General features: G+C 41.6%; 1 protein-coding gene across 4 annotated transcripts in view; it reads left to right on the top strand.

Annotated features, from left to right (window-relative positions):
* Positions 1 to 866: 866 nt before the first annotated feature.
* ube2kb (ubiquitin-conjugating enzyme E2Kb (UBC1 homolog, yeast)) overlaps positions 867 to 18,507 on the top strand; it is a 101,270-nt gene continuing 83,629 nt past the window's right edge. Inside the window, exons 1-2 of one of the 4 annotated variants that reach the window (XM_038791386.1) lie at positions 867 to 1,013; positions 17,273 to 17,366. In XM_038791386.1, the coding sequence (XP_038647314.1) occupies positions 882 to 1,013; positions 17,273 to 17,366 (226 nt within the window). In that variant the 5' untranslated portion in view covers positions 867 to 881. Of the gene's footprint in view, positions 1,014 to 1,189; positions 1,211 to 1,267; positions 1,618 to 17,272; positions 17,367 to 18,507 lie in introns of those variants that run through there. The other 3 variants (XM_038791388.1, XM_038791387.1, XM_038791389.1) reach the window with 3 other exon arrangements.

Here is an 18,507-nt window from a genome sequence, read left to right as displayed (position 1 = left end):
ATAAAACAGATTTAACTGTTTCTCGTCTACCTTAGTGTCTTTTAGAAAATTGCTGTTTAAGCTTCCCAAAAGGCTCAATTATACCAGCAGCCTCCCAATTCATCGTGGATTGTAGCATTTATTGCTGCAAATCTATTTCATTTTCACTTGATTCATGCAGTTTTTCTCTTTCTGGTACTAATCTGAATTGATTCTTAGTCTAATTAATTCAGCATTAAACTAATTTAAAATGTTTGGGTTTTTAGTCACAGACACTCCATTGCCACTGTGTTGTGCTTTCTGGTTCTTGTTTTTTCAAAAAGGTGGAGCTTCATTGAGTGTATTTTTTTCAGCGCTCCTTGTAGCTGGTGGAGTACATTGTGTTGCACACAGCATATGACTGCAGTGCAGCACTGAATGTGGCACCCCAGGATATTTATTCACCTAACAATTAGAACCCAGCTCTTTATGAATCCAATACTGTATTACTGTCAGAGATGGCAAATGGGAAACACAGCTAAATATGTGATCGACTATCCTGACTTTTAAGAGTATTGCAAAACGGTCTAAATAATATTTCAACAACAATTTTATGATTTCTATCAATAAAATTACACCAAATGCTTCATTAAAAAATTAGTTTATTTTATAAAATTATTTAAGTAGAATATTTATTTCCCCCGAAATAATTCTGCAATTGCTGTCAGATCTATACACATTACAAACAGGAAAGTAGCATTTGTTATCATATTTCCTGCTTAAAAGAAATACCACTAGGTCCCACGTTAAAATCCAAACAAGAAAACTTCAAACGACAAATGGATATCAGGCTGACCAGTAAGAAGACCGAGGTAGAAAAAAAAATCACTTTAATAGGTTAGTTATGTTATCCACCCCAGCAGATGGTTGCACATGCAACCCTGCCAGAACGGTTTGCTCTCGATTTTAGGATCAATAACTCTCCAACTGGAGATCAAGTTATTCCACACATTAAGCAGGGTGAACAATTCAGAGCAAACGACGAAGAGATCGAGGTGGGTCGATATTACTTCCGAGTACAGCGTCGTGATTAACAAACTACATTATTTTCACGAACGCCCTCAAGTGCGAGGGTGCAAAGATAGACGCAAGCAATGGCTACCGTCGGATGCATATGGCCCCCACGATGCGTAACATTATCCTCCTCACTGAGCCGCAATAATACATCAACAGGTCGGGGAGAAATGAGTGAGTGAGTATTATGACAGGTGCACTTGCAGTAGATGTCACTTGACACCGGTGCAGGTCAGGGGTGAAGGTTTGGCCCTGTCCAGTGTACACGGGGCAGTAGTACGAGCGGCCTAAGTGTACTGAATGAAGATTAGAGCCGAGCAGGTTTGCACCGTTCCCACATTTGCCAGTCAGCGACCGAGTCCGCGAGCCCGGCACCGCCACCCGCTCGCTCGCGCTTCTCGCCAACCCCATTCGCCTGACGGAGCTGCTGGAGTGCGCCTGCGCGGAAGCGCCGCCATTTTGGCCGTGCTGATAGTCTGATGTTGTAAGGAGGGCTGAGCCGAGGCCGAGCAGCGCGTCGAAATGGCCAATATCGCAGTGCAGCGAATTAAACGAGAGTTTAAGGAGGTCTTGAAGAGCGAAGAGGTGAGACTCGCGCCCCCCCCCCAAACCTTCCCTCTCCAAATCCGTCCGCACCTTCTTCTCTTGGTTGACTGACCGCCACAACAGGGGAGAGGAGAGTATGGGGAGTTTCATGGTGATGGACACGGGACAGGGTGATGGGACACGGGACAGGGTGATGGACAGGCGCCTGAGGCGGTTTCGGGAAAGTCCGGGGAGCGGTTGCGCGGCTCAGTACAGGTCATTAAAAAAAATATGCTTCAAATGTCGAATCTGCCGTTTAACAGCGTCATGCGGATGGCCTGGTAGTGAATCGCGGTGAAGTGGTTCAAATGCCGGATTTCAGGAGGTCTGGGTGATGCCTTGAGCACTCAGGTTGTTGCTAGGGTTGTAGGCGTGTAACATTCTTCCACTACCGTGCCAGACACCCACTTTGATTTGGTAAATGGGTATGTTTTGTGTGGTTGAGCTCATGTGCTGGGTGGGATTAGGATATGCAATTTATGTCTTTCAGGCTAATGTTCATTCTTAGACTTTCCTTTGTTTAGAACTAATAGTATCAGATGACATCGTATGGGTGGATGATATCTAGTTTCGTAATTGACAATTGATTATTTTGTTTTTAGTATGTTTTTGACTTCAGTCGTGCATTTCCTCCATTGTATCTGACTTCAGTTAATTATAAAAAAGAGAACACAGGATTGCAATTTTACAACATTAAGCAAAACAATAGTATAAAGTTTCTGATAATATTGAATTTGAATTTCTGCAGCTGACAACTGAATTTTTAAAAAATGTAGTTCTCTACATATAATTAGGCTCCAACTGATACTTAATTTCTTTCGCAATGTAGCAGTTTCTCATCTTTAAGCAGTTTATAAAACATTGGTGTAATGGGCTACTTGCCTTTTTGTAGTTACAGTATGACCAGTTCCAATAGCACAGAACCATCTGCTTGCATCACCACTTTGTATTGCACATCATTATAAGTATATATCCTTAAAATAAAACATGAGCTTTATTTATTTGCACTGTTACAATTTCAGGATATCCTTAAGTGTTCAATTACTTTCGGGTGACCTGGAGGCTAAGTGGTTAGCACTTCTGTCTCATGACGCTGAGGACCCGGTTCGATCCCAGTTGTGGGTCACTGTCTGCATGAAGTTTGCACATCTTCCTGTGTCTGCGTGGGTCTCAACCCCACAACCAAAGGATGTGCAGGGTAGGTGGATTGGCCATGCTAAATTGCCCCTTGATTGAAAAAAAGAATTAGGTACTTTAAAAAAAAGTGTTTAATTACTTTTGAAATATGTTTACCAATTGTGCACAAGTTCCCACAAACAGTGATTGAACTGTGTTTTAGTGATCTTGACAGAGGTAGAAATATTGAACAGCATGTAGGGAGAAATAACTGATCTTCTAAAAATTGTGGACGAGATCTCCTGGCTGTTCACGCCAGTGGGATCTTCCGGTCCTGCTGATAGTGTGGTCCTGCTGACAGCGCACCCTTGCCACAGGTTTCTTTTGTGGCGTGGATTCAATGGGAAATCCCATTGACAGTGATGGGACAAGAAGGTCCCGCTGCCATCAGAATCACACAGCGGAGACGCCAGAGAACCTGCTCCAGTATCTTTGATGTTTACTTGAACAGCCAGACAGGACCTCATTGAAAGATGGCACATGTGACAATATAGCATCCCTCAGTATGTTGGGTTTCTGTATAGATTATGCCCCCATGCTGTGGCTGGTGCTGCCACTCGAACTTGGACTTCGAATTAAGAGTGCTATGTGCGAGAGCCAGACATTAACACTTTATCGCTCTTTGTTTTAAAGCCAAGCAATATGTCTTGCTCAAGAGTTGTACTTTGGGAAAATTTACAGTTCAAGGATGCACAGTCCCTATCTTGTGAAAAGTTTCTGGGGTACCCTAACTATAGGTGGACAAGAATGGCATTGCCTACATCAAAACAAACATGATACTCATCATTTATTGTATGGTCAACTATCTACAGCTAAATTTGTTAATAAAACATTTGACATTATTTTACAGAGGTATTTTAATCTCTTGTCTGATTAGAATAGATAGGTGTTTGATGGCCGACACAGACAATGGACCGACAAGGAGGTCGTGAGCTGCCTTCTTGAACCACTACGGTCCATGTGATGTAGGGACACCTACAGTGCTGATGGGGAGGAGTTTCAAAGTTTTGACCCAGCAACAGTGAAGGTGATTTCGGTCCAAGAGGATGGTGTGGGGCTTAGAGACGAACATCCAGGTGATGGTGTTCCCATGTATCTGCTGCCCTTTGTCCATTGAAGTGATAGAGGTTGTGGGTTTGGAAGTCGAAGTAGCCTTGGTGAGTTGCTGCAGTATATCTTGTAGAGGTACACACTGCTGCCACTGTGAGCAGATAGTGGAAAGACTGAATGTTTAAGGTAGTGGATGGGGTACCGAGTGCTGTTGGAGCTGCACTCACCAGGCAAGTGAAGAGTATTCTATTACAGTCCTCAGTGTCTTCTAGATATTGCAAAGGCTTTGGAGAGACAGGAGGGGAGTAACTCACCACAGAGTTTCAGCCTCTGACCTGCTCTTGTCATCAGATTTATGTGGCTGGTCCAGAGCTTCTGGTTGGTGGTAAACCCCAGAATGTTGATGGTGAGGAATTTGGTTATGGCAGCAGTAGAATCACAATCTAGGCCGGTTAGGTTTCCTCTTTTTGGAGATGGTTATTTCTTGGCACTTGTGTGGCGTGAATGACATTTGCCACTTAGCCCATGCTGGAATGTTGTCCAGGACTTGTTACTTGCAGGTTCAGACCGCTTCAGTATCTGTGTTGCCTTGACCTTCTTGGCCATCATTCAGCTCTTTTTTTTCCACAAGTTTAGATCAAGACTGTAATTGGGTCTGGAGCTGAATGGCCCTGTTGAATCCCAAACTGAGCATCTTTGAGCAGGTATTGCTGAGTAAGTTTTGCTTGATAGCATTCAATGATACCTTCCATCATTTTTGCTGATGATTGAGTAGCCTAATAGGATGGTAATTGTCCTAAATGGATTAGTCCTCTTTTGGGGGCAGGACACACCTGGACACTATTCTTAATTGCTAGGTAGTTGACATATTGTAGCTGTACTAGAACAGTGGCTAGTTTTGGAACAGTGGCTTGTTTAGGGGCTGATTTAGCTCACTCGGCTAAATCGCTGGCTTTTAAAGCAGACCAAGCAGGCCAGCAGCACGGTTCGATTCCCGTACCAGCCTCCCTGGACAGGCGCGGAATGTGGCGACTAGGGGCTTTTCACAGTAACTTCATTGAAGCCTACTCGTGATAATAAGTGATTTTCATTTCAACACAACTTTTCAGAAATACAGCTGGGATGTTGTCAGGGTCCATAACCATTGCTGTATCCATTGCCTTCAGTCGCTTCTTGATATAATCTGTGGAATGTCAGCAGGAGGCATGGATCATCAATCAATAATGCTGACGGAAGATGGTTGCAAATACTTCAGCTTTATCTTTTGCATTGAGGATGGAGATATTTGTGGGACCTACGCCTCCAATTAGTTGTTTAATTGTCCACCACTATTCACTACTGGATGTGGCAGGGCTGCACAGCTTTGTTCTGACCTGTTTATTGTGGGTTTGTTGTAGCTTCACCAGCGTGGCACTTCATTTTTAGGTATGCCTAGTGCTGCTCTTGACATGCTTTCTTGCACTCCTCATTGAACCAGGTTTTTTTCCTTTTTAAAAAATGAATTTAGAGTACCCAATTATTTCCTTTCCAATTAAGGAGCAATTTAGCATGGCCAATCCACCTAACCTGCACATCTTTGGATTGTGGGGGTGAAACCCATGTGGGCACAGGGAGAATGTGCAAACTCCACACGGACAGTGACCCAGCATGAGGATTCAAACCCGGGTCCTCGGTGTCGTAGGCAGCAATGCTAACCACTGTGCCACGTGCTGCCCCCTCGTTGAACCAGGGTTGGTCACCTTACTTGATGATAATGGTAGACTATGCTGGGATATGAAGTTACAGATAGTGATTGAATACAGTTTTGCTATTGTTGATACCCCACAGTACCTTGTGGATACCCAGTTTTGAGTTACTAGATCTGTTCTAGTCTATCCCATTTAGCATGGTGGTAGCACCACACAACACAATGGAGATTGTCCTCAGCATGAAAAGGGGAATTCGTCTCCACAAGAACTGTGTAGTGGTCACTTCTACTAATACTGCCATGGCCAGATGATTTGCAACCGGTAGATTTGTGATGACCAGATAAGTAGGTTTTCCCCACATGTTTTCCTGAATATCTGCTACAGGCCCAGTCTGGTGGTTATGTCTTTCAGGATTTGGCTAGCTTGGGCATACAGACATACATTTTAGGTCCAGGAGTAGGCCATTTGGTTCTTTGAACCTGCTCTGTCATTCAATAAGATCATGGCTGATCTGATTTATGGCCTGAACTCCACATTTTGCCTACGCCCGAGAACCTTTAACTCCCTTGTTAGTAAAGAATCTGCCTACCTCTGCCTTAAAAATATTAATTTACCTTCCTCCACCGCTCTCTGGGGAAGAGAGTACCAAAGATTCACGACCCTCAGACTTTTCTTCCATTCTGTCTTAAATGGGAGACCCCTTATTTTTAAACTGTGCCTTCTCCTAGTTTCTTCCAGAAGGAGAAACATCCTTTCAACATCCACCATGTCAAGTCCCCTCAGGATCATCTTGCGTTTAGAAAATTGAGAAATTATCTTCAATGGATATAGTCCCAACCTGTCCTCATAAGATAAAACCCCCATCCCAGATAACTATTGAGTGAACCTTCTTTGAACTGCTTCTAAAGCATTTGTATCTTTTCTTAAATAAGGAGATGAAAACTGTACACAGTGCCCTAGATGTGATTCCATCAATGGCCTGTACAACTGTAGCAAAACGTCCCCACTTGTATATGCCATTCCTCTTGCAATAAATTATAACATTCCATTTGTCTTCCTTAATCACTCATTACACCTGCACACTAACATTTTCTCATTCGTGGACCAGGACACCCAGATCCCTCTGTACTGCAGATTTCTGTAATCTGTCTCCGTTTGAATATGTTCCTTTTCTGTTCTTCCTGCCAAAGTGAACCAAGTTCACATTTTCCCACGTTAAACTCCATCTGCCAAATTTTTTTGCCACCCACTTAACGTATCGGTCCCTTTGCAGACTTCTTATCTCATCTTCACAACTGACTTTCCTACTTATCTTTGTGTAATTAGCATATTTAGCAACCATACATTCAGCCCCTTCATCCAAGTCATTGACATAAATTGTACATTTTTAAAATTATTTTTATTACTATTTTCATAGTTGAGGCCCCAGCACTGATCACTGTTTCAGTTCACTTGTCACATCTTGCCATCCTGAAATAAAATCCATTTATCCCTACTCTTTGCTTCCTGTTAGCTAACCAATCCTCAGTCCATGCTAATATGTTACCCCCTACACCATGAGCTCTTTGGATAGTGTCCTTCGCTGTCACTCTTTGTCAAATGCCTACTGGAAATCCAAGTATAGCACATCGACAGATTTCCCTTCTTCCATGTTGTTTGTTACTTCTTCAAAAAATCTCCAATAAATTAGTTGAATATGATTTCACTTTCATTAAATTGTTGACTGCTTGATTGCATTGAGACTTTCAAAGTGCCCCACGATAAACGCTAATAGATTCCAGTAATTTCCAAATGGCATATTCATTTTTAAAAATAAATTTAGAGTACCCAATTCATTTTTTCCCAATTAAGGGCAATTTAGCATGGCCAATCCACCTATCCTGCATATCTTTGGGTTGTGGGGGCCAAACCCATGCAAACACGGGGAGAATATGTAAATTCCACACAGACAGTGACTCCGAGCCGGGATTGAACCTGGAACCTCGGCACTGTGAGGCAGCAATGCTAACCACTGCGCCATCATGCTGCCCTCCAATGACATATTAAGCTAACTGGCCTGTAGTTTCCCGCTTTGCCTCATTTTCTTGAATAGGGCAGGCACATTCACCATTTTCCAATCTGATGGTACCTTTATAGAAACTAGGGAATTTTTCAAAATTAAGACCATTGCATCTACTACCTCAGCAGCCACTTCTTTTAAAACCCAAGGATTAAGTCCATTAGAACCTGGGGATTTGTCAGCTGTTAGTTCTAATAATTTCTCCATACCCTTTCCCTGGTGATTTTTAAAAATTTAGAGTCCCCAATTCATTTTTTCCAATTAAGGGGCAATTTAGCGTGGCCAATCCACCTACCCTGCACATCTTGGGTTGTGGGGGCGAAACCCAAGCAAAAACGGGGAGAATGTGCAAACTCCATACGGACAGTGAAATAGGGCTGGGATCGAACTTGGGACCTTGGTGCTGTGAGGCAGCAGTGCTAACCACTGTACCACCGTGCTGCCTCCTTTCCCTGGTGATTGTAATCGTTTTGAGTTCCTCTCACCCTTTCACCTCCTGACTCACAATTAGTCCTGGTATATTTTTTTTTTAGAAAATATTTTACTGAAGCAATTGTAATTTTCACAGTTTAACATTTCTTAAACAACCGAGCGGGCCGACACACGCAACACCATTAAAATACACCCCCCCACAGCTGATGTTTAATTTTCCTTAAAGAAGTCAATGAACGGCTTCCACCTCCGGGCGAACCTCTCAAGGCGAACTTAATTTTTCAAGACTGAGTAACCCTGCCATGTCGCTAACCCACACTTGGTTAGCCTGACTTTGGAGGCTCTGAGTCCCTCCTTCCCATCAAAATCTGTCTCCGGGCCACCAGGGAGGAGAAGGCAGTACGTCGGCCTCCCTCCCCCTCTGGGCCCCCGGATCTTCCGATACCCCAAATATTGCCATTTACGGACTCTGAGTCACCCTCCCTTCCGGGATCTCTGACATGACGTCTGCAAATTCCTGCCAGAATCCCCTCCACTTCGGACAGGCCCAGAACATATGTACGTCATTCGCCGGGCTTCCCCCACCTATCCTCCACTTCCTCAAAAATCCTACTCATCCGGGCCACAGTCATATGAGCCCTGTGAACCACCTTGAACTGGATCAGGCTAAGTCTGGCACACGACGAGGATGAATTAACTCTCCTCAGGCCTTTTCCCATATTCTGACTTCCAACTCCCCTCCCAACTCTTCCTCCCACTTCATCTTCACCTCCCTGATTGGGACATGGTATGTTTTTTGCATCCTCTACAGTGAAGACAGACACAAAATGTTTAGCACAGTGGGCTAAACAGCTGACTTGTAATGGTGAACAATGCCAGCAGCGCGGGTTCAATTCCCGTACCGGCCTCCCCGAACAGGGGCTGGAATATGGCGACTCGGGGCTTTTCACAGTAACTTCATTGAATCCTACTTGTGACAAGTTATTATTATTGTTCAATTCATGCACCATTTCCTCATTTTCCCCATTCACATTCTTAGAGAACCATCACTCTCACTTTTTCCCCTTTTAAAATATCTGTAGAAACTCTTACTATCTGTTTTTATATTTCTAGCTAGCTTTCTCTCGTACTTCATTTTTTTCCTCCTTAATACTCTTTAACCTAGTTTTGTTTTTCATATTCTGTCCAATCTGCAGACCTGCCACTCATCTTTGTGGAGTTATATACTTTTTCTTTCAATTTGAAACTATATTTAACTTCCGATAGCCACTTATGTTAGTGGCCTTCCCTTGGAGTCCATCTTTCTAGCTGGTATGAATTTTTGAGTATTCTGATATATCTCTTTAAATGTCTGCCACTGCATCTCTGCTGACCTATTTCTTTAGCCAAATATGTTTTCATTCCCTCAATTTCTCTTATTAAGTTTAAAACACTAGTGTTAGATCCACTCCTCTCCTTCCACTGAATGTCCAACAGATTTATTTGAAATCGTACAGAACGCTGCTCCTTCATCACCTGTGGCAGCACAGTGGTTAGCACAGTTGCATCATAGCTCCAGGGTCCCAGGTTCGATTCCCTGCTTGGGTCACTGTCTATGCGGAGTCTGCACCGTCTCCCCTGTCTGCGTGGGTTTCCTCCGGGTGCTCCGGTTTCCTCCCACAGTCCAAAGATGTGCAGGTTAGGTGGATTGGCCATGATAAATTGCCCCTTAGTGTCCAAAATGGTTAGGTTGGGTGACTGGGTTACCGGGATAGGGTGGGATTGTGGGTTTAGGTAGGGTGCTCTTTCCAAGGGCCGGTGCAGACTCGATGGGCCGAATGGCCTCCTGCACTGTAGATTCTGAGCTCCGAAAGCATGTGATTTCAAATAAACCTGTTGGACTTTAACCTTGTGTTGTGAGACTTCTTATTGTGTCCACCCCAGTCGAGCGCTGGCATCTCCACGTGATCCGCTGAAAATTAAATTCAGTTATATTATGATCACTGGTACCTAGGGGCACCTTCACTCTCAGGTCATTAATTAATCCTGTCACGCTGCACATTATCAGATCTTAGAATAGCCTGCTCTTTGGTTGACTGTAGGACGTGCTGCTCTAAGAAACCTGCCTGAAGGCTGTCTACAAACTCACCTTCCAGACTATCCTTGCCAATCTGATTTGTTCAATCTGTATGTAGATTAAAATCAACCGTGGTTATAGTCGTACATTTCTCGAACCCCCATTATTTCTTCCTGTATACTCCATCCAAAAGTGTAGTTACTGTTAGAGGGACTTATAAACCACTCCCACAACTGAGTTAGTATCTTTTAATGTTTCTCATGTCTGCCCACTAGTAGCCTCATTTTCACGTGTAAAATCACTGTCAAAATTTTAGATTCTTTTGAAAGTTAACAGATAAAAAGGAAATGACATTTAAAAGTTCAAGTCATAGCTCTTTCCAGAAATACTTGTCTGCTGTTCTCCTTTTAGTGTGTGGTTATGATGCATTTGTTGCTCAGACCTTTAACAGGAAAATAATAAACAAATTTCATTTTACATTTCAAACCTTTAATTTTTCCATGGTTAAAGGTAAAGTCACCATAGTCCCAGATGATCCTAGGCTGCTTTCCCCTTTGAGGGGGAGAGCTGACTGGTGGTGATTTAACCTGAGGATCACCACACCTCGGGTGGTGAAAGGCAAGGTTGAGTAAGCATACCTTCACGAATAACCTGTTCCGCTTTAACACACCTTCTCGCAGCATTTTGGAAGTAACCATGGTTGGATTTTAAAAAAAGTGTTCTATCCCCCAATCTGCTTAAACATCAGCCCATTCAGAATGTTGCCAGCCACGTTCTTGTTCTTTTTCTTATATTCCCTCTGCCGTGCCAAGTTTTACTGGATCTGCATGCTCATGGCGATGAATTCAAGATTCTTACTCCCGCCTTTATAACCCGCAGCTTCCCCCAGTTGTATGAACCTCTGTTGCCTCAATGTTACTTCGTTGTCCTCGAGTTACTTTGCCACCACCGTCTGGCGCTCTTCTGATTCAGCATATTCACTTATGCCGGCATTTTAAGCGGTCATAAAATAATTTTTTTCAACACTAATTTTTGCCCCTCCTATTTTCCTATCTCTCTTCTGCTTGTGGTCCACCACCATGTGAAGAACCTTCCTTTTTGTGAGGAAAACTATGGAAATGTAACTTGTGTGAAAAATAAACTGTTGGGAGATAAACTTTTAAAATAAAAGTTGTTGCAGACTGATGACCTGAAACTAATTTTTTGATAAACATTTTTGTACAGTAATTAAACTGTAGCTGTTGTATACAATGCTGATTAGTTGCCTTCCTGAATTTGCTACATTTGTGTTTTCAAATCTAGCCTCCTGCATAGAATTCAAATTTCTGTAATTTTGTAGTTCCAATTATTTTTAGGACTCCAATTTATTTTCTACCTTTTAAGTAGTTATTCCGACAACTTGTAGAATTTAGCGTTTCATTCAAAAATTATTGCTGATACTTCAGTGTTTCTGGAATTCACAAGGAAAAAGAAAAACTCACCCCTTGCAAACCAAATGTACTAATTTTTCAGTTTTTGTAAACTGCAGGTTAGCTCATATTTGGTTGGTTACAATTTTCAGCTCTATTCCACCATTTAATTTTGCTGCTTTAAACACCATTTAAGGACATGGTTTACCTGTTGTATAGCAAAATTCAATATGTAACAGTGCTAAAATATTTTTAAATCCAATGTATAATTGTCTGTGGGCATCATTACTTTGATTTGAGGAAAAACCTTTTTACCCAGAGGGTGATGATGGTCTGGAATGCACTGCCTGGGAGGGTGGTAGAGGTGGGTTGCATCACATCCTTTGAAAAGTACCTGGATGAGCACTTGACACGACATAACATTCAAGGCTATGGGCCCAGTGCTGGCAAATGGAATTAGATAGGCAGGTCGGGTGTTTTTCATGCGCCTGTGCAGACTCGAGTAGCCAAAGGGCCTCTTCTGTGCTGTATTATTCTGTAATTCTGATTCTGATCTCCTCTACTGTTACTTAAGGTGGGTGAAGCATATTTATGATTTTTAATTAGCTAACCTGTTGCTTTAAAACCTCTTGGGTAATCCAGTTGGGAAGTGGGCTAATAAGCACACTTGGTCAATTAGAAGCTAATTGGGATTTGAAGTCTCCATAAATTGGGATGTGCCTGTTCTCCTGTGGCCTAGTCACTGAACTGGTAATCCACAAACCTAGGCTAATGCTCTGGGGTTCCAGGCTCGAATCATACCATGGTGGATGGTAAAAATTGTCCTGTGGCAGACATGGGTAAGGTAAAATTTTTTAGAGTTCTTACTGGGGGCTTATGGTCTTGGTCACTGAACTGGTAAGCCACAATGCTCTGGGGTCCATGGCTCGAATTCCTCCTGTGGATTAATGGTGTAGGTTACTTAACTGTTAAACAACAAACCTGGAGCAATGCTCGGGTTCCAGGTCTGAATCTCATCGTGGTAGCTGGTTAAATTTTAATTCTAAAATAAACCTCGTGTGGAAGGCAATGCTCTCTTGTTTCTCAAAATAGGATATAGGTCATGAAACTGGTGGGCCACAAACCTAGAGCAATGCTCTGGGGTCCCAGGCTCCAATCTCACCATGGTAAATGATTGAATTTGAAATTTAAAATAAACCATTCCATGTCCTAGTGGTATAGGTCACTGAACTGGGGCAATGCTCTGGGGTTTCAGGCTCACTTTTGTGCCCCTTGGTTTATTTGATTTATCTTACCTAGTTATTTGATTTGCTCTAAAATAAGCCCTCTTGTGGCCTAGTGGTATAGGCCACTGGTAAAACGACAAACCTAAAGTTTTGGGGTCTCTGGCTTGAATCCCACGATGGCGGATAGTTTCAATTAAAAAAAAATCATCCTGTGGCAGACATGGGTGAGCTGAACATTGTTCCCATCAGTTTATTTGATTTATTTTAGTTGGTTATTTGATTCGCCTCACAACAGAGTATAGATCACTGAACTGGTAAACCACAAACCCAGAGCAATGCTCTGGGGTTCCAGGTTTAAGTCTTACCATGGTAGATGTTTGAATTTGAATTTTTTAAATATTTCTTCAGAAGAGGCGAGGCTACTCTCAAGGTCAGAATAATCAGCAGAAAATGGCGGATGATGCACATAAATATTTGTCAGCTGTGATTTAATATTTCAACAATGTGTTAGATGAACTCTTATGGTTTTTTCTAAATATTTTGTGGAAACAAGGGCCCCATAATTTCATCATCCCTTGTTGTTTTAAGCTGCATACACATACTGTTTTCAGAATTGCTGCTTTGCCTTGTAACAATCTCAAAGAAAGTGTGGAAAGAGGGCCAGTAGCAGATGGATTTGATTTGCAGACCTGTTTGCCTAAACAGTGCTTGGTAGGTAGGATCATAGGAACAGGAGTGTGTCATTTAGCCCATCAAGCAAGTCGATGTGGATGCTTTAATGCCTTTTACCCACACTATCCCCCTAACCCTTTACGTTATTGTTAATTAGAAATGTATCAATCTTATCATCTTAAATCTACTCGGTGACTGAGCTTCCATGGCCTTCTGGGGTGGAGAATTCCAAACATTCACAACCCTCTGTGTAAAGAGATTTCTCATCTCGGTCCTGAGTGGCTTCCTCCTTGTATTGAAATTGTGTCCCCTGTTTCTAGACTCCAACCAAGGGAAACCTCTAGCCTGTCTGTTCCTTTAAGTATTTGTAGGTTTCCATGAGATCACCTCTAGTTCTTTGAAACTCTAGAGAATACAGGCCCATTTTGCCCAATTTCTTTTCATAAGACGGATCTGCCATCCCTGGAACAAGTCTGGTGAACCTTTGTTACACACCTCAATGACCATAATATCCTTCCTGAAGAAAAGGGGCCAAAACCACACGCAGTATTCCTTGTGTGGTCTAACCAAGCTTCTGTGCAATTGAAGCAAGATTTCTTTACTCCTGTACTCAAATCCTCTTGCAATAAAGGTTAACATTCCATTAACCTTCCTAATTGCTGCACCTGCATGTTGGCCTTCGGTGACTTATGGACAAGAACACCTTTGTACATGTGCACTTTCTAATTTCTTACCATTTAGGAAATAGTGTGCACATCTCTTCCTCTGCCAAAGTGGGTTACCTCACATTTTTCCCCACTATATTCCATCTGTCACGTTCTTGCCCACTCACTAAGTCTGTCCAGATCCTCTTGGCGCTGCTTTCCATGTTCTTCGCAACACACTTTCCCACATAGCTATTTATCATCTGTGAACTTTGAAATATTACATTTGATCCTGCATCCAAATCATTGATTTATATTGTGAGCAGCTGGGGCCTATGGACTGAGCCTTGCTGTGCCCCACTAGCCTGCCAACATAAGAATGACCTGTTTATTCCTACTGTTTTCTGTCTATTAGCAATCCTTAATCCATGCTTTGAAAGTTGCAAGATATAGTAGTAAACTTGAGGATTGGAAGATTTTTAGAATACAGAAAGAGGAGGCTGAGAAACTGATTTAAAAAAAAAAGGGAAAATAGAATATGAATGCAATCTAGCAAAAAAAACATAAAAACGGGCTGTAAAAGCTTCTATATGTAAAAATCAAGTATTTGGCTAAGATAAATGCACGTCAATTACAGGCAGAGTCGGGAGAATTCCTAATGGCGAACACAAAAGCTAAATGAATATATTGTGCCTGTTTTCACTAAGGAAGATACGGAAAATCTCCCAGATGGAGAGATCCAAGGAACTAGGGAGAATGGGGAGTTGAAGGAAATTAGTACGAGTATTGGAGAAATCAATGGGACTGAAATTTGATATGTCCCTGGGACCTGATATTATATATTCCAGAGTGTCGAAAAAGATATCTGTAGAGATAGTGGATCATTGGTGATCCAAAATTCTATAGATTCTGCAATGGCTCCTGCAGATTGGAAGGTAGCAAATACCATCCCACTATTTAAGAAGGTAGGGAGAGAGAAAAGATCTTGCTAGTAGGGAAATTGCCAGAATCTATTATAAATAGTCTCAATCCTAAATTGCAAATCTTTGACCCCCAGGACGCGTGAGCAACTATCTTTACAAACCCTGAATGTTGTTGCCTTGTTGGATGTCTTGCTTCCTGTTTTAAAGTAAATCAAATTCCCCAAAATGTACCTAGCTGTTTACGAAATCACAATGCGCACACAACCAACATAATCCCCATGGGTCCAGATTAGTTCTCCAGATGGCTATGCAAATGAAGTCTCCAAATCCCATAGTTTGCCTGAATTTCTATCAATGTCGCATAAGTGCATTCTAAGTTTACCTATTTTCTGCAATCGATTAGAAGGTTTTTAAAAAATAAATTTAGAGTACCCAATTATTTTTTCTCCAATTAAGGGGCATTTTGGCATGGCCAATCCACCTAACCTGCACATCTTTGGGTTGTGGGGGTGCAACCCATGCAGACATGGGGAGAATGTGCAAACTCCAGACGGACAATGACCCAGGGCCGAGATTTGAACCCACGTTCTCAGCCCCGCAGCCCCAGTACTAACCACTGCGCCACATGCCGCCCCTCTTTAGAAGGTTATTAATGGTTAAATAAATTGCTGGAAGATCAGATAGACTGTGGTTTTCCTCATTCATGAACAGTCCGTGGCTGTAGAGGTGTCATCAGTGCTCAGTGTATTCCCATGTGAAAGATGAGGCTATATCTCATGTTGGGCACTAAACAGGGATGCATGAGGTCCAGCAGCTCAAACAAGTATGATCATATTCTTCCTATTCACAAAAGGAGGGCAAGAGTATACAGGACAATTCTCCCTGTGTTTGTGTGGGTTTCATCCCCACAACCCAAAAATGTGCAGGTTAGGTGGATTGGCAATGCTAAATTGCCCCTTAATTGGGGGGAAAAAATTAATTGGGTACACTAAATTTATTTTAACAAAGGAGTATACAGGAAACTACAGGCTAGTTAGCCTGACATCAGTCATCGAAGAAAATACTAGAATCTATTATCTGGGAAGTCTGAACACTTAGAAAATCATAATATGATCAAACAGTGTCAAGTGGTTTCACGAAAGGGAAATCATACTTGACAAGTGTATAACGTTTTGCGCGGATGTAACTATTAGGCTCGTGGAACCAGTAGATGTATGCTTGAACTTCCAAAAGACATTCGATAAGGGATCACACAAAAGGTTAATATGCAAGAAACAGGCTCATGGAGGAGGGGTAATATATTAGAATAGATAGATTAGGGATAAATCGGGCATTTTCAAGTTGGCAGGCTCACCGTATGGCACAAAGATCAACTAGTACCTCGGCTATTTACAATCAAGACGAAGCCACATAATGTAATAACTTTGCTGATGATAAAAAGCTAGATGAACACTGACTCTGCAAACAGATAGCCAGATTTAAATGAGTGGGCGACAAGGTGGCAGATGGACTGCAGCAGGTTTCTCAGACTTACTAGGGGGTAACATTAAAATACGTTTTCACTATTTATGTTTTAAAATAAATTTAGGGTACCCAATTCTTTTTTCCAATTAAGGGTAATTTAGCTTGGCCAATTAACCGATCCTGCACATCTTTTTGGGTTGTAGGGGTGAGACCCATGCCGATAAGGGGAGAATGTGCAAACTCCACACGGACACTGCGCCACTGTATGCCCATTGACAGATGGAATATAATGTGGTGAAGTGTGAGGTTAATCACTTTGGATGTAGAATAAAAGAGCAGAATATTTTTGAAGAAATTTGAAGCTTGTAAATGCTGATGGTAAAACTTATTTACGTGGCTAGAATATCTCCTAAAGGTCAAATGGTCAAGGGATCTTTGATTTTGTACCCGTTATACTGTAGTTGGCCAGTTTTTAAGCTCAATTTAATGTAATCCAAGTCTCCACAGAGCCTCTGACCGACATTAATGCAAAAGCAATGCAACTCCCAAGTACATTTTTTTAAAGTTACCCCGTGAATATTTCAGAGTAAAAATACACCCCAAATAGTGAAAACTAATTTTAAAGTTACCCTTAGTAATTCTGATAAGCCTGCTGCAGTACTATTCAGTTGACTATAGTTTCTGAAATCATCTTGCATTTCATTCTAATTTATGAATAATTAGGTTATATGAACATGAACTAGTCTGCAGCTAGCCACGATGACGATATGTATAGAGAAGAAGAAAAAGTTAAATGCAAATATTACTGTATTGTTTTGGAACTTAATCTATCCTGTGCTTTTTTTTTCTTTTTAAGACCAGCAAGAATCAGATAAAAGTGGAACTCGTAGATGAAAACTTTACAGAATTGAGGGGAGAGATTGCAGGGCCTCCTGACACACCGTACGAAGGTATTAGCCAGTGATATTATGCAAAATGTAAACTATGAGCATTAAAGTGTAATTTAAATCAATATATTTATATTCTATTATATAAGTGAAGAATATCAAAATTCTTTCCTGAAGGTTAGTAGAGACAAACGGTAATTCTTCAACAATTCAACTTTGGAGAAAAAATGTTTGTTAAATTATTGGAATTGAATTTTAAACTAGCTTAAGATGTAAATTTTTGGGAAGACCTAGTGATGGCTCTCATGTGTTTTTAAGAAAGGGTGTCTAAAATGTAGAAGTCATTCGGCCCAGATGGTACATGTCCAAAGATATTGAAAGATATTCGAGAGGGGTCAGAGACACTAACCATCATTTTCCAGGATTCTTTGAAAATCTGAATTAATCCAAAGGGCTGGCGGATGGCAAATGTTAGTTCCCTATTAAGAAAGGCCAGAAGAGATAATCCTGCACACTATAGGCCAATTAATCTACCATAGGCCAATTAATCTAATTTCTATTGTGGGTGAGTGTCTAGGGTCCAGAACAGACACGGAAATTAATATATACCTTAAAAAATATGGGCTAATCGGTAACAGCGTGGATTTGTAAAGGTCCAGTTGTGCTTCAGTTCAGCTTTTTGAGGAAATTGTGATCAGTGTTAACAGCATTTAATGTAGACTGACTCTTCTGTGCTTTCCTGAAGACTTATTGCACTGTTGGCAATGCTGACTTTTGCTGTACTATGTGCCATTTTGGGTGTAGGTAAAAGATTCTCTGGCGCTATTCAAAGAATAGCAAGGGAACTCTCCGTGTCCTGGCCAACATTTATTTCTCAATCAACATCACCAATAATAGATTATCTCATTAAATGATTTTGTTCAATCAATCATAAAGAGGTGCTGGGGAAATAGGAGCTTTTCCACTGAAACAAGCAGAAAATACTGGGCAATCTCAGCAGGTCATCTGTGGAGAGAAAAGGGAGCTAACGTTTCTCGAGTCTGGAGGTATCTTTGTCAAAGCTTTGAGGATGGCCCAAATTTCACTTTCAAGAATTTGTTTGGTGGATGGTTTTGTACGTCTTTGACTCATTTTATGGGGTGTTCCACAGTCACAGAAAGTATCAGCATAATTAATTATTTTTCAGTGGCTATTCAATCAAACA

The sequence above is a fragment of the Scyliorhinus canicula genome, chromosome 3, assembly GCF_902713615.1.
Source record: "Scyliorhinus canicula chromosome 3, sScyCan1.1, whole genome shotgun sequence".
NCBI lineage: Eukaryota > Metazoa > Chordata > Chondrichthyes > Carcharhiniformes > Scyliorhinidae > Scyliorhinus > Scyliorhinus canicula.
Note: the sequence above shows the minus strand (reverse complement) of the source record. Positions and strands in the feature narration are given on the sequence as shown.